Below are 22,369 nucleotides of genomic sequence, written 5' to 3' on the forward strand. Positions count from 1 at the left end.
AGGCTTCCCATTTAATATTTCCCCCTCAAAATGCAGCTTGGATTTAGTAATTAGTCAGTGATATCCTGCAGAGTCTACAGACTATCATGAATACTTATACAACCGACATATTTCCCCAAATTCAGCTAAGGCAATCCAAGAAACTGAATTTACATAAACAATAAAAAGATTTTTCAGTGCAAGTTCATAAATTCTGAGAGTTTCATGGACGAAGACACTTGAAATGAGTTAAGAAGCTTTAACAACTCTACACAAAGGCAAATATTGGCTGAAAAAGTAGTCAGCATTCTGGAAATGACTAATGAAGTATTACAGCACAATTCTGCTAGTGGATGCTTCAGCTTACACTGCACAGCTAAAGAGCAGCAACATGGTATCAGAAATGCAGGAGTCATTCTTTGTGAATATGTGACATATCCAGCTTCTGAACATTATAAATCCTGTTCACTGAGTCTTTATAGTGGATTATTTAGTGTTTTCTGGATTAAGAAGCAATAGATGCAGTCTGTCGAAGACAGGTAAATGCAGAACCCGCTTTCTCACCTCAAACTGGCAGATGCTACAACAGTCCTTCTAAAGGCATATATTAACACTTCCAGTGCAGCTACATAAAGGTTATATAACACATTCCCGCTGGTTGGAAAATATTTTCTAAAAAAATACCTGCAAGCAGCATGGATTTGTTTGATGATTGTATCTATGTGAAGACAGATCACACACACACACATCTGTCTGATCTATGAGGAAAAGTCTAGGAAGGATTTTCATTGAGAGGAAGTAAACATGTTTGACTATGGTTTCAGTCTCTTCTGTCTCATTTTAAGTTTGTTTATCAAACATGTGTGGCCCAGTCTGAAAGAAATCCAGAAATTTTTGCCAATGAGTAGAATGGAATGATTTCCTAATGATGCTAAATCTTCATCTACACTAGGCTTTGCCTTGCCATTCAGATGAGATAACTTGAGGTTAAACATTATCTGATAGATTAGTGGATCATAACAGCAGATCAACTGTAACTCGCTTGCTGGAAAGATCACACATACTAATTTTCTGGTACTTACAGCACTGCTAGAAGAAACAAGGATTTAACAAAATACATTTTCAAGTGGGGAAAAGCTGAAACTGAAGGAGCATAATTATCATTTTGTCATTAGCTCCATATAAGAGGCAAATTCAGCATATTCAGCATTGAGAAGGAAACTAAACTGGTTCTCAAAAACTCCAAGTCTCGTTCTCACCTCTGCTTTGATTGGTCACATCGACTTTAAAGTTGTATCTGTTAAATGAAGTTGATTTAGAAATATACTCAAAATTAAGCTGAAATCTGAGAATGATAGTGCTATACATTACTATTACACACATCCTACAGAAATACCTTCCCTTTCTTATTTATATATCCCTTACTTACTTATACTTTACCTTATAAATTTACTCTATTTTCTCTGCAATTTACTCAGTGTTGTTCTTTCCTTAAAGATTAATTATAAAAGTCTTAAATGAGAAGAAGCAGGAAGAATTCAAGCTTACTTATGTACCAGGCAGAAATTTCTCTATCTTGTCTTCCACCTGTGGAACAAGCTCCTACAGGAATTAAGGATAAGCCTATGTATGTTCTGAGGGACTATTCATGCATTTTATTAAAAAAAACTTTCAGAAGTGCTTAAATTCTTCAAAGATGAGGGCAATATGAGACAAGGTATCAGAGAAGCTGGACTGCTTAACTGTTAGAATTTAAAAAAAGGTCTTTGTATGCCTAACAATGACAAACATTAGAAACCAGACCTAAAATAGTTACTAAGAAAAACTGCAATATCTACAGTGATTTTTAAAACCAAGTATAAAGGCAATTTCATCTGCCATACCTGTGAAAAAATATCTGTATTTAGTAAAAGTAAGGAACTCCAACTCAGAGATGGTTTGAAGTAAATTTGAGCACATTTATTAAAGAAAGAGACCATAAATTGTATTTTAATAAAAATCAGCATTTTTTCAGCATGTCTAGTTCTAAGTTGTTTACAGGTTTTTCTCTCATGTAAAAAATAAATCCACACAGCAAGACCGAATTGAAACTAGACACAAATTGGATTACTTTTTATATGGCAACTCGCTCAAAAATAAAACTCTCATCAATTGATTATCACTTACTGTTCATTTAAGAAATAAGTTTAGGGGAAAGTTATGATCATTCAATGCATTTCATTTTTTTTGTTAGAACAGTCTTGGTTGAGAATCTCATTTTAATAAAATCTGAAAAGTTAAAATATATTTTTCAGTATGAATATATTACTGCCTCAACATTTTATGTTGTACAAATTTAGTTGTTACTTATGGCAACATAATTGGCTGGAAAGATGCCAGTTTGTCCTCCTATTCTTCCTTCCCACCAATCAAACTGGGAATTTGTTTTAGTTGTGACTGTGATTTTGTCTCCCGCTTTGAAAGTCAAGTCACCTGGCTGTTGTCCTTCAAATGAATAAAGTGCTGTCACTTCTACTGGATCACTCCAAGAGTTATCTGAAATGAAAGAAATTAAATAAGAAGAAAATTACTGAAAGGAAATTACTAGTGTCTGCACACACACTAAGTTCTTAAATACAGTATTCTTAAACAATAGTAGAAAGCAGTGACAAAGACACCAAAATAATCTGAGCATATCAACCACTAATGAAAAAACCCTTCCATTTTCACTATATTCTTAAGTAAGTGAAATTTGAATTACAATCTATTGGCAACATCTATTTAATAAAGTAGTACTCTATACAAAATAAAGATCAGCCATTTTTTCTGTATGCTTCATACAGTCAGAGACAGTGAAAAGTGTGTTGAAGAAAGCATGAGTGCCTCCTGAACGATTGCTAATGGAACCCCTGCTCAGATTTTAGTTTTAGTATGTGTTGTGACAGTTTTTTCATAGAAAAGCAGAGAAATTGATTTTTTACTCAAAACTCAGCATATAGGATGGCAAAATACAAAATATCCACACCACTTTCCCTTCTCTTTCCACAGGGTTTGCAGTGCCTGGGATTTTGGTGTATCTTGCATGTTAAACAAAACACACAAAATGTGCCAGTGGAAAAAACTGATTACAGTTTGATGTATTGGAAGTGAGTTATTTTGCACAGTGGTATTTTAGACCGCATATACAAGTGGCTTTTATTCTGTTTACACCAGTCTTTTACATATTTCCTTCAGTCCTTAACTGGTGTTGGAATCATGCCATGAGTCTTCCGATCTAGTTTTAAAATCATCAAAATCTTGGATATCATTATCTAGCCTCGATTCCTGTTGAAAAGTTTTAGCCAATGTCTCAATGTTTATTACTATTGAACTTTTAATCTAAGTGAATATCCTCAATTTACTAATACTTCTGTTTTCTCTCAATTTCTTTAACTGTCTGAACTATATGAGGTAGTTGCCTTTGTTTAATGTTGATTTAGAAAACAGTTAAATCTCTTGCATGAATGCATCTAGAAGTGAAAAACTGAAGGTGCCATGGAAGACTAGTTAAGAGGAAATAATGATGTTTACACAGTCAGGTGGAGAGATTTCAGGATGTACTTCTCATATGGACATGATGGCTGCACAAATGCTCAAGCATGCAAGATTAAAGGCTTTTAGCATTAGCTGCACCTGCTTGCTGTCAAAACTGTTGCAAAATAGGAAACCCAAGCTCTTATTAATCTACACATTGCAAGCAGAGTTAGAAAGGATGGTGAGAAAAGCATCGATACATTTTTTTCTTGCAGTCTATCTTCAACAACTGATACCCACAGATCTTTTCTTCTTCTTGCTTCTATCATTTCAAAAGAAAGAGGAAAAATTCTTTCCCCCCAGGGCTCACAAAAAAATGGCATTCAAAAGAAGACAGAGAAAAAAATTGGGCTACAAAGGTATGCAAAGGTAAGCAGAGGTTTTTTTCCCCAGCATCTGTCAATATATATGTTCATTCTACAGGTCAGTTCTTTCCTTTCAAGATCTGGATTTGATGCAATCATCAAGGACTAATACAAAATTATTTGGCCATGTGCTGGAAGATAGTTGGTTGCAGAGAAGTCAAATGCTGTCTTTCTTGATCACACAATCTCCCTCTCCTGATATCTGTATTCATGATCTAAAATCACACAACACTATTTCTTTTGATGTGAAAATGTTTATGAGGTCCATATCTTCACCAGTTACTCCTACCAAAAGAGGTAGCATTACAGCTTTTCTAAATAGCTCTTTTACTTTCACACTTGAAAGTCTGACAGACTGAGTATTCAGCAATTACATTATATTCCTCCAAGAATTCAAGCATTTGATGCAGTTGGGATGATATGATGTGCTCCTATGCAATGTGTGGTTTGAACATAGATATTTTGATTGAGGAAATCATAGCAAAACCCACAGAAGTAAAAGACTGACTTTTTATTCCTAGTATTAAATAATAGTCAGAAAATACTGTGGCTCAGGACTCTTTAGGCGTTAAGGCATGGAAACAGTTATTACTCAGTTGCATATAAGAAGGAAGAGGGCGTTTTACCTCTCTGCCACATTTAGGCAGCACACCTGGGTAAAAGTACATTTATATGTTACGACGAAGGCAAAAAATTCCTATATTTTGAGTTCTTAAACATATGTGTTTCCATCACCTAAATGTTCAAATGAATCATCACTCAAAGAGAATTAGAGTTATTATGTATTTATAACTGCCCAAAATCCGTTCATAAACTTGGAAAACATAAATATTTGACAGAGCAAAAGAAGAGACGAAAGTGCTAAAAGTGATGTGAGAGCTTCTTTTCATTACATTCAAAAAAAGAGCTATCAAGACCACTATAATATGCTGGACGTAGCAATGGCAGCAACTAATAGTTACCTCCTCCATGGCTGAACTTGCATTAAGACTATAATTCCTTTTCCACAAACTCCTGAGTATTCTGAAATTAGCTTAGTAAAAGTAGGAAGAAAAATGAAGGGAAACTAGACACAACTTAAAGCATGAAAAGATGGAAAAAAAGAAGTATGTGTGAGATATTAAACTGTAGGAGAGCATTCAGTGCACCACAACTATTCCTCCAACTATTGTTTGCTCTGTCATATGAACAAGATTATTCTGTGTTTCTCTTCTCACTTTTTGTCCCTGTACATGTGTATCTTTCAAAACACACAGAAACATCAAAGCACTGCAGCTGAATATGAACATTCAGTTCCGTGTCCTTGCCCCATTTGCTACCTGCTGTCATTTAAAAGTGTTTTACAGCTTTATTCCTGTCAGATATTTCATAACCATTTCTACTTAACTTTCCCTAGCAGCTTTTCCTGTATTATAGTTTCATTTAATTTCATTTTAGTTTTCACAAAGATTCTAATTTCTGTGCTTAAATTCTGTAGTTTTGTAGCATAAAGCAGATAGAATGCATATTTATCACCTCCAGATTGCAGCATCCCATGTCTCATATTTATACGGATCATCCAAACAAACAGGTATCTTAAATGAATGCACTGTTACAAAATCTACCATAGATTATAAGGGGGAGCTATTTCATGTTTTCATTTCCCAAATTCAGTTGCATATAAAAGGGTTTTAAATAAAATTGTTTTATTCAACGTGAAGATTGCTGAATGCATATACAGAAAACACATTTGCAGCTCACACAAGATGGTGCTACAGTGCTACATACAGCATATGATACTGAAATCATTGAGATTTATGAGTATGCACACTGCAATAAAAACAAACTACACTGTGGGAAATCCTTAATTATTGGTATTTGAATACACACATCACACTTCCAAAAACACAGTGGTCAAAACAGAAATATAGAAATTTTGGTTGAAGATCAATTAGTGCAGCAGCCAGCATATACATATACTTTAGCATACATAGGTATGGCATATGCTCGACAACAAACTACTCTGACCACAATATCCTTTCATTTTTATTCATCTTTACATAATGTAATTATTTGAAGTTTTTGCTAAGGACTACTTCTATGGATAAAAGACTTGGTGGGGTAGAAATTAGAGTGAATTTACAGCCTCTTGGGTGTGCTGTAATACTAGCCTCAGGGTGAATGAAAGAGCGACAAAACTATCTTTAATTATGGCACATTTGCTGCAGAACAAAAGCATTTTTTAAAAAGTTACAGATACTGTATGTCTACATTTCTATGAATAAGTTCAAGAGTGCCAGAGTCTTTGACTGTAAGGCCAACTGGCATAGACTGGCCACACAGATGCTAGCAAGCACTCACCACCCAGAGAGGAGAGCCACAATCAAACTGCCTACTGGTTTCTATTCTGGAGTAACAACTAAACCACATATAGGAATTATTTAGAAAAGTGCAAGGTGAGAATAATGCCAATGAGTTTTCTAACAACACAACCACATAGGTAAATGAGTTATAGTGCTTGGGCCCATGCCTTCACACTGTTAAATTTACTAGGAGATATAGTAGCCACTACTTTCACATTCTAATGTGAACATATAAAATATTAGTAAAGCCATAGGCTGTTTCTAAAACTGGTTTTCAGAGAAGATTAGGAATTTTACACAGTTTTGGCCTGATAATTTTGTACTTTCAAACCCCAAATTTGAGTTAGAACACAGAATAGTGGAGTTCAGCTGTGGGTCCCAAATTTAATTTTACTAGCATAGATGTATATATTCCCTAGCCACCAAATGCTTGATGCTGAACAGCTTGCAGAAGATATGCTGCTTTTGGCCATGGACACAGCAGTAAAACTGAAATAAGTTTCATGTACTTGAGGTTAGTGGTGAGATTGCTAAACATCCACTTTGTAAAATTTGCTAATTGTCAGTAATTTGAGAACTAGCATGATTTTGTGGGTCATGTGTGCACCTATGTCATGGTTTAATGCCAGCTGGCAACTAAGCACCACACAATTTATTCCCTGTCCCTTCAGTGGGATGCAGCAGAAAACTGGAAGGCTAAAACTAAGAAAACTCATGAACTCATGGGTTGAGATAAGAACTGTTAAATAATTGAAATAAAATAACAATAATTTAATAAAAAAATTAATGAAAAGGAAAATAACGAAAAAAGAGAGAAATAAAATCCGAGAAAAACAAGTGATGCAAATGAACAGCAATTGCTCACCACCAACCAAATGATGCTCAGCCCATTCCCAAGCAGTGGCCCCCCAGGCAGCTTTCCCCTGAGCTTATATACTGAGCATGACACCGTATGGTGTGGAATACCCCTTCGGCTAGTTGGGGTCAGCTATGTGTCCAGCTGTGTCCCCTCCCAACTTCTTGTGCACCCCCAGCCCACTTGCTGATAAAGCAGCATGAGAGGCTGAAAAGTCCTTGACTTAGGGTAACCCCTACTCTGCAACACCTAAAACATCAGTATATTACCAACATCATTCTCATCCTAAATCCAAAACACAACACTGCACCAGCTACTAAGAGGAAAATTAACTCTACCCCAGACAAAACCAGGACAAACTATGATAGCAACTGTAACTGAACTACCATAAGCTATTACTGCTGATTTTGGGTTCATCTAAATCATATTAAGGAGCTTGCAAAAAACAGCCCTGCAACTCAGTTGTCACCACCAACGGGCCATCTGATCAAGGGTACTGATCACTGACGGGGTGTCCCTGTTGCTGACTGTCCATATATTATGCATGTTCTGCTAAATACCTCCTTCAGTAAATGGACTGTGGGTCCAGTTTCTTTTGAAGTTGAAAGGTTATAACATTTCTTTTATTGGAACACAACATATCATATGATAATGTGTCTATGTAGATATACTGAATGGTGTCTCTATCTTACTCAAAATTTTTGTGCAACCTTTAGAATGCATGGGTATAGTAACTGCTATTTAAAAATCCATCTGAATGAGCAACACATTTCATATTCTGACTTCTACTTTCTTTGTGTTTTTTAAAGTAGAGAGAAGTGACTGGAATTGCCACAAAATGTTACAAGTCTGATGAGTCTCTAGCATCAAAGATGACAGAAGTTGTATAGTGCTGGCATAAAAGCTCCACCAAAAATTGTCAACTTACAGAAAAGCTGTAATAGAATTCTCATCATTTAAATGGAGACCTAGAAAAGTAAGCAACCCCATGGACCCTGTTTGTGCAGAAGTAAGAGAAAACCAAGAAACAGACCAAATGATGGAAAACAACCAACGGATTAGGTAGATGCAAACACCTATGCTTTTGAAAACAAACATATCAAGTATCAGAAAGGTTTAGAACATTAGTACACTGCTCAGAGGCATTGAAAGGATCAGGTACTGCTCATAGGTTGAGGATGAGAGATGTTACTAGCAGTGAACAGACAAATCTTAGTTTTTTACCCATTATGGGATGCTGGGCTTTTGTTTGGAAAGGATTAGTATTGAGTTTATAATCAGAGTTCAGAAAAGAATCCAAAGTAGGCTGAAGAACTAGGTTAATTACTGGGCCCATTGCAAATCTCTGAGTAAAAAATGATAGTTGGTGCCAGTGAAAATGAAGACTTTATAGGAAATTTTAATGGCCACCCTTGGAAAATGGTCTGGACAACACCACCTGTTAAGATATGCCTACGAGTGTAAATACTGTGTGTTTATACATATATTGGTTATGCTAAAATGCCCAAAAGATGTTTGCCCTAAATTAGCACATTAAAAAGGAAGACTATTGTCAGGCCTCAACTACCAGTGATGCCCAGTGACAGAGGCAATGGGCACATACTGAAACAAGTAAGGTGCCATCTGAACATCATGTTTGCTGAGCTTTAACTAGTAGTTATAATGAAAGGACTTATTTAACTGCTAGTCTAGTAAGGAGGTCTAGTAAGGAGGGCAAGTATGTGTTGTGATGATACAACTGAGCTGAGAGTAGAAATTCAAATATATAATAAAAAGCTCTAGCAGTTCCCTGAGAAGCTAGAATGACTGTCCTTTTTTGTAAAAACAAATCAGTTTAGCCTAGGACTGACAGAGCGACTGGGGTTACTGTTACGATTAAGGCAAGGATGAGAGTTTAATAAAATAAGGGTCTGAAGAGAAAGATTCATTGGTGGACAAGCAATACCAGAAATTAGATGAAGCATTAAATGGCAAGAGTAAGGATCTTACACATATGTCTGCATTTGCTGTGTTCCTCAACTGATAGAGCTAGATTTGAAAACTAAAAGATAACACTGGATCCTTCCAGGAGAAGTGAAGGATAGAAAAGAGCAACAATTATCTTACTGCTCATTGAGAGGTATACAAGTTACTGCATTACAGTCAAAGCCAGCTTTAAGGGTGGAACTAGAATCTGAGTACAGAATCCAGACAGCAACAGTTATTCAGCTTCTGCATTCACTAGGGGTCTGAACTGGTCCAGTTCTTTCAGTGACTACACTGCCCTTGCTCCTTTATATTGCCTTCACTAAACCTTGAGATAAAGGGTGGATCTGTCAGGGAGTGCTTTTGGATCTGTGAGAGCTCAGCAAGCCTTGAGGTTTATTGAACTACATTTCAGGAAAGGTAGGGGCTGCAGGCACCAGAGAGATACATTTTCTGCTGGATCCAGCATACCATGTATTAAAATGTGAAAGGCACGGGGTGGGCAAAGAAAATGGCATATAGTAATTTCTGAAGGCATCAAGGTAACTAATGACAGAGATAGCTTCTGAAGTAGCGCTAGGGCTCCCGATAGTAGGAAGTAAAGATATAAAATTCTGATTTGAGGAATGCAGAAGCATTGGGCCACAATCGTGCCTAAAGGCAGGTGGAGAAACAGCTTAAGTTCAACTTTGAAGTAGGTATGTGAACTAAGTTAAATCTGTAATGCTAACAAGACTGAAATGAAAGCTGGATTTGTCAGGGAGTGCTTTATGTCCTGTTTGAGCTCAAAGACATACTTAACATGAGAGCCAGTGGAGGAATGTGAAGGATGGACAAAATGATAGGGAAGGAAATCAACTTTGATGCAAGAACTGAATCTAGATGAGAGTAAAGGAATATTGAATTTGCAAAGGTCACAGAGAAGGATGTTGCAACAATTGAATCATAACAGGACAAAAGCGTAGACACAAGTGGAGACAAAGAAAAGGCTGCACCTTTAAAACAGTATTCAGAGAACATCTATAGGACTCATTGCTCCTAGAGCGAAAGTGGGAACTTCTAAAGAAATTCAAGTTGAAGAACACACAAGCTCTGCAATGGTCAGCAACAGGAAGTTTCAGATTCTATTTGGCCATTTTTAGCTTGAATTCATAATTAGTTAAGAGAAGAGTACCAAAGTCAGGGAGAAACAGAAATATTTCTTTGCAGCAAATGTTATCTAGCAAATTAAAAGGACAAAGGATAGCTATCTGGGAAATCTTAACAGAAAAAGAGAGGGCTGATATGGAAGCCTTCTCAGTGAGACACTCGAAATATACATGTAAATGCAATTACAGACACAGCTCAGCAACAGAATTCAGGGATTACAGATATTACCAAAGAAAACAGAAGATGAAAATTAATCTATCAGGTTACATACAGGAGGATGGAATGTAATTTCTAATATGTGATTATAAAGAAGTCAGCAGAGACTTGGTAGTAACAGTTACATTTACATCAGTGAATGGAGCAGTACTGGCCCTTTCCATGTTATGTTCCCTTTTCCCTATTAACTTGATGTCTCCAAATCAGAGTACCTTCATTCATATCGACTGCTGGGGAAAGTCTCTGGCACATGCTAACTTCCCACTTACTAAGGACAGTCATACTAAAATCATCAAAATCATGGATACCTGGGACAGAGAGAGAGAGGGGAAGGGGGGATAAAACAAAGAAAATCTGCATCTGTGAAAGCTATAAAGTATAGAGAAGATATGAGATGAGGATGAGTAGAACCATTATATCTGTATCAGAATCCTCCTGAAATATACACTATGGACTGGTCTGAGGGGACAGACCCTGGCTAGAACCTGAAGAACACTCTGGTAATGCAAGGCCTCCATACAGGTGAGACTGGCAGCACATAACAAAATAAAGCACATTCTCTGAGACCTATGTCAGAGTCTGGTGTGTAGCCAGACAATAAACCACCTTTTTGGCCACTCCTCTTTTTACCCCCATTAGTCATCTTGGAAGGCTATTTCAGAGCTGTACTCTCCCTGTTGCTAAGATGGCTCCCTTAATGTCTAGTGTCAAGTAATTCAGTACTAGTATACATCCTTTTTTCGTTTGTTTGTTTGCCAAAACTGTCCTTTGGCTGAAACTTTTCTTTCTTGACATTTATCTTCCTTATGTTTTGTAGTCAAAAAACATTTTTTCAAACATTCAGACTGTTATACTAAAAATAACTTAGCTACCTCATATCAGTGACTCCTTGCTCCACTCATTAAACTTATTGTTCTCCACATCTATTCAGATGAACCTATTGTTTCCTGAAAATGAGTAAACAGAATATTATCATTGGGTAAAAGGCCTTTAGGTAACTGACCTCTCACAGTACCATTAAATAAAGAGTTGTTTAAATGGAAATGTGAAAGAATTGAAGGAACAGAGAACTCATTTTGTGGAGATCACGGATTTATTTCTGAATGTGAAAATAGTAATTAAAAAAATTGGGATGAATCAGCACAGCACCCTGTCAGAACATTTTTTGTTGATGAGGAGGTAGTCATGAATGAAGAAATCAGCAAATTTAAAATGGAAGGGGAAGGAGAGCAGAAAACACTGGAGGAACTGGAAGCCACAGAAAGCTGAGGTACAAGAACAGAAGAGATATTAGTGACGTAGCAGAGACGCTCTTTTAGCTGAAGATTGAGCTGAATGCAGAATATGTAATAAAGCTAGACAACAGGTAGCTAGGGGTCAAATCTATTTAGCAGAATCTTAATGAAGTTACAAAAACTAAAAACAAAGATGGAGAAAAATAAAGGGGGTGTGTACATAATTCACTACAATATAAGAAAGATATTAAGCTCTTAGAGAGCATCCAAAGGAGGGCGATGAAGATGGTGAAGGGCCTTGAGGGGAAGCCGTATGAGGAGTGACTGACGTCACTTGGTCTGCTCAGCCTGGAGAAGAGGAGACTGAGGGGAGACCTCATTGCAGTGACAACTTCCTTGTGAGGGGAGAGAAGGGGCGGGCACTGATCTCCTCTCTATGGTGACCAGTGACAGGACCCGAGGGAATGGACTAAAGTTGTGTCAGGAGAGGTTTAGGTTGGATATCAGGAGAAGGATCTTCACCCAGAGGGTGGTTGAGCAATGGAACAGGCTCCCCAGAGAAGTGGTCACAGCACCTGACAGAGTTCAAGCCTGACAGAGTTCAAGAAGCATTTAGACAATGCTCTCAGGCACACAGTGTGACTCTTAGGGATGGTCCTGTGCAGGGCTAAGGGCTGGACTCAGTGATCCTTGTGGGTCCCTTCCAACTCAGAATATTCAGTGATTCTGTGTAAAGAAACTTAAATATAGAGAGAGAGATCTTGAATATGAATGGATGTATTCCGTATCCCAGAACTGTAAACATCCAGGGCCATATTAGAATACAACAGAATACAATATTGAACATAGATGTTACTCATTAAATTGATGAGTGTTAATCCAACAAAAAGTCATCGGTTCTACAAACTGCTTTAATATTAGTCGGTTCTGAAAGGAGAGAAATCTCTGTGTACAACAATGGAACCTATTCCAAGGTTACAAAAAAACAACAACAAAAAAAGGAAGCTAGCAAACAGAAAACTAGAGAGGTGCAAAGTTAGGAGGGAAAATAAATACGTCTTCATGATTAGTGCCTTTATCTGTTCCCTGACTGTAAGAAGAAATACGAGCACATAATGTAAAAGGTGCAGCTGTTTCAAAGAGTCTAAGGAAACAGGCCTAAAACTGACCTGTTGATATTAATTTAGAAAATAGTTAAGAAAAGCATTAATCAAGTTGAAGTCAAAGCATTAATTGTGTACTGGACCACCAATACAGAGAAATTGGATGGTGTGTTGTTCAATACAATGCTAATTCTTCAGCTTTCTTTTCTCTGAAGAATTATAAAGCTGAAAGTACTAATAGCCTCAGTGATACAGCACCTTTTTCAAGAATGAGGCACATCCAACGTCTTGGTTATGTATAATCAGTCATACTGGGGAGTATCGACCTTTTACTATATCTAAACTTACCTTCTTGGTTTCCATTACATTTTAAGTCTATTTCTGAACTATTTTGTAGAAGAGCTGCTATGAAAATAACTTATGAACATAAAGTAATGCCCTACAGAGATTTGATTTCTTAGGTGAATTGCATCAGGGATAGTCAAAGAAGCACTGGAAGAGAACTGAGAGGGGGTATGTGGCAACAAGATGTAATAAACGGTTTAGAGCTGGGTTTTTGAGGAAACCAATAATTATTTCAACAGATCAATTTCCTGAAAGCTGCTCAGTTTAATGCTAAGGATCTCACACCTTAGGTCACTATTACATTTTATAATTGTCTTAAAGCATTTTAAATCAGGAATGAATACTAGGAAATTATATGAATAAATGAAAAGTTTAAATTCAAAATATGTGAATTGACAGTGATCTTGATCGTAATAAGTCTAATGAGTCACACTGTGAACTAGAACAAAGGGACAACTGAAGACACACTTTGTTGATATTCTAAAAGTAATCTTACATTTGACCTTAAGAGTCAAACATGCATAGAATACCTCTGAAAACACATATAAAGATACTCATATGTAAAGAAATAAAGCTACAAAAGTACATAATTTTACATTTATTGCTATATGCACATACACAAAAAAATAATCTTTTTCTACAACTAATTTTTTCACTCATGAGTTTAGAAAGCAATGAAAATGATGAAAACTACAATTGAAAACAGTATTCTGAAATAGTAAATACATGGCTTGCAATGGATGTGACTACCAGTTTGAATATCTCCTCAAATCTATAAACCTCTTGCATATATTATGTAATTCCTTTATTAAAAAGGACTGGATGAGTTACCTCCTGGAATGATAATAAAAGAAAAAAATTCCAAAGTGATATTATGAAATATTGAAAGAACACTGCCTCAAAATATCCCCTTTATGACCACATGCAATAATACAAACAGGACAGATACAGAGTCTCATTCCATGTGACTTTTAGAAAATTGGCATCTTGGAGACAGGGACTTCATTAGGTCTTAAACATTTTTAATGTTTAATGGATGCAGAAGTTTAATGCAATTAATAGTCCATGGTCTGATGATATTTAATTCCAAGGCCTTACTATTTTTAAGTAGTTTCTAACAAATATTGTTTAGTTAATGTCAGCTTTGGCTCAAAGTTAGGGCTCAGAACCACAAAGGTGATGATTTTGAGTTCATGTTCACGGTTAGGATGCACAAAAGTTAAGTCAAATTACCGAATTACCTAAGTTACAATGTCATGATAAGCAGAAACAAAATATTCACTTAGTAGGCCCTTATTGGTCTGTTCTCAGGCTTTATCATTCATTACGCCTGGCAACAGGCCTGAAGCAGCAGCATCTTTGGAAAGCGGCAAATGATCTTTCAAAGACTTAAGACAGAAATGAAGTAAGGAAAGTTAGAGAAAGGATGAAGGAAAGTCTCATACGAGAGAACAAAAGGGCAATGAACTAAAAGATGTCATGGCTTTCTTCTCTCATGACAAGAAAAAACATCAGCCAGTGGGGCCTAAGGAAAAGGGAGTAAAGAAGAACTATATTGTAGTATATTACACAGTGTGACCCTGAATAAACTAACATTTCAGCTCTTATATGGCAACAAAATATTACACATTCTAATGCCTACTTAGAAAAAAAAGTCTTCAAGCAACTCTCATTTAGAAAGAAAAATAGTAGCCTATCTCTATCCTAAATACTAGAAGTCATGAAAATAATTTCAGTTCTTGAATCACACCAGTATACAGATGAGCTTTTTTCTCCACCTAATGTGCTCATTTTCCATATTCTTAGCTCTCACCTCTCAGTTTTTAGCTTAAGACAAAAGGGGTTTATCTCAGCTTCTAGAGCAGAACAGATGTATATCTACTTACAAATTTCATTTTAGTTTCTGGACAAATCACAAACCAAGTGAAAACAAACATAAGTGAACTATCAAATGTTCTATTCAGATTAAACTACTAATTTCCTTAATGGCTTTTTAATTTTATTTTTTTTTTAAAGTAGACTCACCTCAAAAACCCCTCAGCATACACAAAACAACAACCTCAGATCTCACTGAACAGATGTTTGGGAAGGCCTAAATATGCACAGTAGATCTGACATTTTATATCTACAGGTACTAATCTGCTATAATCAGATATATTCTGTACAGATACTGGAAGTATGTCATATGCCACCATTGATCCAAATAATCTCCAATAATGCTCATCTGATCAAAGGTCAGGAGACGTGATATTCAGCAAATCACACTCAGAAAAAATAATCTCTTGCCTTAGCTGGTTTTTTTGTCAAATATGGCTTGTTTGGGTAAGTAAACAAAACCACTTTTCTCTATTTTCTGGAAAATAAAAAAGCTTCTTAAGAAACTCAAAATACTTAAATTCAACATTGAAATCTGAAAATAATCAATTCTTCATGTCTAAGAAACAAGGATGGACTTTTGGGGGTAAGTGAGCTTCACTATCACTGTAAAACAGTATTCCTTAAATGCCCCATAAATGCCTATTTTGCTATCAGTTACAAAAACCTGCTCTGAAGAGGGAGAGAAAGCATGAGTTGCATTGCTCTATCCTACTGTCACTTATGGGCAAAGAATTGTTCTATACCCAGAACACGATGCCTGTTTTGTTACAGCAGCTGTAGATTTAAGCAATTTCAAAATCAAGGAATCATAGAATGGCTTGGGTTGGAAGTCCACACAGTTCCAACCCCCCTGCCATGAGCAGGGACACCTTCCTCTTGATCAGGTTTGTTCAGGTCCCCATCCAACCTGGTCTTGAATGCTTTCAGGGGCAGGGCATCCACAACTTCTCTGGGCAACCTGTGCCAGTGCCTCACCACCCTCACAGTAAAGACTTTCTTCTAAATATCTAATACAAACCTATCCTCTCTTAGTTTGAAGTCATCCCCCCCTGCAGTCATTCCTACTTGCCCTTGTAAAAAGTCCTTCTTTATCTCTCTTGTAGGTCCCCTTTGAGTACTGACAGTTAGGTCACCCCAAAGCCTTCCCTTCTCCAGGCTGAACAACCCCAACTCCTTCAGGCTTTCCCCATAGGAGAGGTGCTCCACCCCTCTAATCCAATTGGTGGTCTCCTCTGGACTTGCTCCAACAGGTTGATGCCCTTCTTGTGCTGGGAACCCTAGAGCTGGATGCAGCACTCCAGGTGGTGTCTCACAAGAGCAGACTAGAGGGGCAGAATCCCCTTCCTTGACCTGCTGGCCATGCTGCTTTCGATACAGTCCAGGACATGTTTGGCTTTCTGGGCTGTGAGTGCACATTGCCAGCTCATGTCCAGCCTCTCACCCACCAGGACCCCCAAGTCCTTCTCAGCAGGGCCGCTCTTGATCTGTTCATCCTCCAGCCTGTATTGATACTGGGGGCTGCCCTGACCCAAGTGCAGCACCTTGCACTTGGTCTTGTTACATCTCATGAGGTTCCCCTGGGCCCACTTCTCAAGTTCGTCCAGGTCCCTCTGGATGGCATCCCATCCTTCAGGTGTGTCAACTGCACCACTCAGCGTGGTGTCATCTGCTAATTTGCTGAGGGTGCACTCGATCCCTTCATCTAGGTCATTAATGAAGACATTAAATAACACTTGTCACAATATGGACCCCCAAGGGACACCACTTGTCATTGATGTCCATCGGGACTCTGGATGTGACAATCCAACCAAATCTTATTAATCAAACAGTCCACCCATCAAATCCACGTCTCCAATTTAGAGAGAAGGATGTTATGTGGGATCACGTCAAAGGTTTCACAGAAGTTGAGAGAAATGACATCTGTAGCCCTTCCTTTGTCCACTGATGAAATCACTCCATCATAGAAGGCCACTGGGTCGGTCAGGCAGGACTTGCCCTTGGTGATGCCATGCTGACTTTCTTGAATCACCTCCCTGTTCTCCATGTACCTTAGCATAGCTTGTAGGAGGATCTGTTCCATGATCTTCCCAGGCACGGAGGGTGAGGCTGAAAGGTCTGTAGTTACTGGGGTCCTCCTTTCCACCCTATTTAAAGAAGGCTACAATGTTTCCCTTTATTCAGTGGAATATGTGTTCAAAGTACATGGATAATATCAAGGAAGGCCCGTACCATTCCAGGAACTACACTCTTTAATATGCCTTGGTACTAAACGTATACCCCACTTCTTGAAAGGAGAGCAAAATGAAATGTTAAGCCCTCTTCCTCTTCCATGGGGACTGTCTCAGCCAACCCTATTTTCTGAATTAGTTGCCAAGATAGATGTTATATATTACTTCAACTGGATACTTTGTCCAGGTTTCCAATGTTACAAAGCCTTCCACTTGATTTTCAGAATAACTTAATAACTACATTCTCCCTTAACAAAGAAATGGTGGCTGGAAAAAAAACTGTTCAAAAAAACTGGAAAAAAAAATTCATCATCAGCTGAAATTTGTATGCATGGAATGGAGGTGTTATACACACTTTTAATATAAGAAGCTCACAAAACCCAGAAAATGGCTCAAGTATTTTTGACCTCTTCTATATAAGCCGGAAATGGATCATTTCAAAGCAGATTCCAAGTCACCAACTCATGCTGCTACTGAACAGTGTCATGTCTAGCAAACAAAACTGACGGTTGAAACAGACTTGACTATATTTAAAGTTTAAGTTACTGTGCAAATTTAGCTCATTCAGTATAAAACGTATTTCGCTGGTTTTGAGTTTCTGGCCTAGTAGAGAACATGCTGGCTCATCATCTTCATGTGCTGATGGAATGCTTTCTATCTTTGTTTCAGCACACTCAGCTTTTGCATTAAAGAAGTGCCTTTTTTGTTAAGCATCTGTGGATGTATTTGATATTTAGGATACAAAACTCCCCACCTCCTGCTTGCAAGAGTCAATTCCGTAACAGTACTTTTGCTGATTACTTTTTGGATTTTTCTGACTTTTCAAAAAATAATTACATTTTAATTCAAACTGAAATGGTCAAATAAACTGTATCAATGTCAAGGGTTTTATCATGTTCAAGACTACATTAATGCAAATAATGCCTGTGATGAAATCATACTGCAAAAGCTGAGGTGCATAACCTTCATATTCTGAAAAGTAAAGTACAGTGACAAGAACTGAACTCTGTTTTATTCAGGTCAAACTGATGATTTAGGAATGATTTGCAGATCTTTTATGTTGACAAGCTTCTCCATGTTTCCTCTACATACACCAAGTTAGCATCTCAACCTGAATATACTGTCTCTGCATTTTGATTCTCAAATCTCTGTACTGTCAGATTCAAATGGTATTATTGGCACATAAGCTAGTTCACTTGATAGAAGTCTTAGCTTTTACTCTAGTCTAGGAAACAATCTACAGCCTCAAGAAAAAAAAAAAAGTAGTAAATGCAACAATTCTATATAATTTCTGCCCGTTTTCTAGGGAAGTGTTTTGTGATTGAAATTTCATAATTTCACCTTGCACAGAGAAATACTTCTCTGGACTGGTTAGAAAAACGGTTAAAAATAATAAAATTATATTAGACAAAGAGGTATTTCATATGGAAACATACCAAATAATATTATTGTAAAAGGCCTCATCTGAAGGTCTGTTCACAGTCCTCATCATCAATATTTTAAACTGGTTGAGAAAGTAGATGACCAAGAACATAAAACCTGTTTTCAAGGGGACATCAAAATGAGCTTCAGAGAAAGAAGGAGGTTATTTCACAGCTTCACAGATGAAAGAGGTTACTACTACCAGACAAAGAAATCAGACAGAAAAGTATTTCAGCTAAAGAACAGGAAAGCATGAGAAAAAAAAATGATTTAATCTTTCTAAGAAAAAATATAGATGAAAAGCAGGAAGAAGTTTCAAGTAATTATGGGAGATTCAGAAACTGCTTTCTGTAATAGGAACTAGTGAGTATCTGCTAACTGTCTTAATAAGAAGTCTAGCACTTTCATGATAACATTTATATTATATGAACACCTGCAATATATAGAAAACTCTTTGTTAACTTTGGTTGTGCTAAGGGGCTCAAGGGCTGCTGGTATCTATGTAAGGATTTATTCTTGCCACAGTTACTTATTTTCATTGCTTTTATGTTACTCCAACACCAGTACAGCCATTATTAACTCCACCTATACCACAGGCTCCATCAACTAATAACTTCAAAAGGTATTCCATAGATGTTCCTCTCCTCTGCCAAATGGTGACCCAAGTAATTGTACTTCCACTTACAGTGTCCCACGGTGCAATCCTGTAATCATTCTATCACAGTCTAAACTGGAGGGAGAAAGGTAGATACCCCTATTCATCACAGAACAACCTCAGTAAGAATTAGAAACAGCACAGACCCATGAACTAGAGCCTAAACTGGTCAGTGAAAACTCTGTAACCCGCAACTTCCACCACCAGGAGGATGAAGCATCTTGGACTGTCATCATCACCTACGGTTCATGTTACACTTCCCAGCTGAGCAGAGCCAAACTTTGCAGAATACTCACTACATTGGCCTGGCCAAAATGTACAGTTATGATAAAGTTATTGACATGAAACAACAAATAGTTCTGGAATTTTCAGTTGAAATTTAAAAATGGTATTAACAGTATTTTCATACTTCTATGAACATGATGAAATGCTATGTATGCTTTTAAGTCAAGTGGAATATTGGATGTGTAGATGCTCTTCCAAAAGAAAAAGCTTACAGTAACTACATTTGTGAAAAAAAATATCCCTTAGTTCAAGCATGAGGAAATTCAAGCTTCCAGATGGCATTCAGCCACTAACTCAGATTTGCCCAACATGCAACAAATGTGAAGACAGATTTTTCCCCCAACAGTACCTCCAAACTTTCTCTACTGTCCCATACCCAGCTGTACCACTAATCTCAAATTCTTCCTCATCCTTCTGTAGTTGTTGACAAACGGCAGAACTGACAGGAGTAGAGAAGACACAGTCTGAACCTTACGGCAGGGACTAATACATAAAATTGTGTACCAGAGCTAGTTTTTCCATTCCATTTTTCCTTGCAGAGGAGTTTTCTATTTTTCTTATTTTTAATCTTCTTTTGACACCTTCCTTGCTAAAGAGCAAAGGAGTTGCTAAAAGGACAAACATGCACCACTGAGGGAAAAGGGGGAAGAGGGGTTCAAGTCTCATAGTACATGGAAAAATTAATACTTCACTTCCTTTCCACGGGAGTAATTTTCAGTTGAGGTTGCCTAATATGGCAATAAGACTGCTAATGAGAAAGAGAAACCCAACGGAATGTAACCAGAGAAGCCTTGATGCAATCCTTGCTAGACCTCCCCATGAACAGGTAAGAAGTTTCTTGAAACCTTGTCTTTTTGTAAAAGTGAGAACCATTATTGCACCATTTCTAGAACAGTTATTTGTCATACTAATTTTGCTTACACTAGTGTTTGCCTTACTGATTTCTTTTTGCATGGCCTCCTATTTCTTAATCAGGAACTAACAGTTTTTCCACAAAAGGTGAATGATCTTCTTGGTTTAATCATCAATATCCAGCTGGAGGATCTGCACGACGTAACACTGAACCAGCATAGCTACGGTAGATGCAGGACTCCAGGTCCCATCATGATAGAGAACACATCACTTTTTGGGGAACCGTGGCACTTAATTCTACTGCTCATGGAAAAATATATTTAAAGTGGGTGCTCAACTGGGGTAAAAAGTAATCAATTTCCAAAGAAAGGAAAGTATTATCAGTGTTCCCTTAGCATTTAGTATAAATTAGATGTTTTTGTCTCTGCTACCAAGATGGATCGATAAAGCATCACTCTACCCTTTACTGCAAAAAGATCGCCATTCCTTAGAACACTGTTAGCTTTTGTCTCATGTCAATCACGCACAAGGCATTTTACCACAGTCTGGATAGAAATTCTGCGTATCTATCACTTCCTTGAGGTAGTCAACATTTTTGTTTGGCTTCTATTACTATTAATGAAGCACAAGCTCCCATACTCCCAAAGGTTTTTCTAGATAAATAGATAGGAAAGCAATTTAAACTTGCTTTTGTCCTACTACTTCAACAACACAAAGAAAATACTAATACAGTATACAGCTTTGAAAAAGCTTTTTAAGCATATATTTTACAAATACACTAAAGCATTAATCTCTCTGTGTTACAATGGCTTCAGACAAGACTTTAACCTGTACCATTTACCATTTGTATGTTACTGTGAAGAATTTCATATTTTAATGCTATGAATCAGAATTATTGCCTTAATGGTGTTTTACACTTAAAAAATAAGCATAGATTGCACTGACATTTTCTATGCTTTAGCTCTAATTTCCAAATTTTTATTCTCGGCATTAAAAAATGCCAAGAAAAAATAGTTACTCATGCCAGAGGATCTGTTTCATCTTTAGCACAACAGCTCTCTGCCCACGCCTGTACACATCAGGAAGACCCCAATTTCATTCTAGCATGTCTGACCTCAATCTCTCTGTGCCGTGTTGTATTTTGAGTTAGCTGATTATATGCACCAAGTTCTTTGTTTCAGTATGGCCAGTGAAGTCCTGCATGCTACATATTTCCTCCCAGCTTGCCACAACATAAGCCATAAGCAGCTTGATTATCTGACTAATCACAGTCATGATAGTAATAGTACGATCCTAGTAAAAGTGAATCAGGGATAAAAATAGCCTCAAAAATAATTTCCTGGGATTTCCTAGGTTTGGTTAGTATTAAGAAAGAGCTCATAATAGCAAGAAAATGAATACTGTGGGGAACCACCAGATGGATGTTTTATTTTGCTGGTAACTAAATATAAACATGTCACAAGTCTTGCCACGAAAAACACAAAAATAGACCAAGCTTAGCTAAAACGCTTAAAACAAAACAAAAACTCCCATACTTTAGTTTACAAAATTAGTAGACGATGTCATGAAGGATTATGGTAGAAACATGGCAGAAATATCTCACTTTGTAAAAATTTTGTAAAACAAATACCTATTTGTCACACTGAGCTGTCTTACTGATTGTACAGTTTATAATCTGCTAGAGTTCCTCATCAAATTATAGTATAGAAGGAACAGATTACTGCACAGCTTAATGAGGGTGCTTCCTTACAATGTGATCCTACAGCAAATCTCTTCCTTTCTTGGAAAAGGAGTAATTAATAAACAGAAGAATAAAAAGTGGCCCTTTTTCCAGCTTCAAATACACAGCACATATACGGAGCACCTAAAGGAATATGCATATATCCGATTTTATCATGTTTCCATGGATGATTTAATTTCCAATTTAAAAGCAAAATGGATT

At 37.2% G+C, this 22,369-nt stretch overlaps 1 protein-coding gene across 1 annotated transcript in view; it reads right to left on the reverse strand.

Moving 5' to 3' along the window:
• Positions 1-1,913: 1,913 nt before the first annotated feature.
• SH3YL1 (SH3 and SYLF domain containing 1) overlaps positions 1,914-22,369 on the reverse strand; it is a 51,117-nt gene continuing 30,661 nt past the window's right edge. The window contains 1 exon segment of the mRNA XM_027744762.2: positions 1,914-2,514. Within this exon segment, the coding sequence (XP_027600563.1) occupies positions 2,315-2,514 (200 nt within the window). The 3' untranslated portion in view covers positions 1,914-2,314.

Source organism: Pipra filicauda, unplaced genomic scaffold (genome assembly GCF_003945595.2).
Source record: "Pipra filicauda isolate LSUMZ 115617 unplaced genomic scaffold, ASM394559v2 scaffold41_size5083284_pilon, whole genome shotgun sequence".
NCBI lineage: Eukaryota > Metazoa > Chordata > Aves > Passeriformes > Pipridae > Pipra > Pipra filicauda.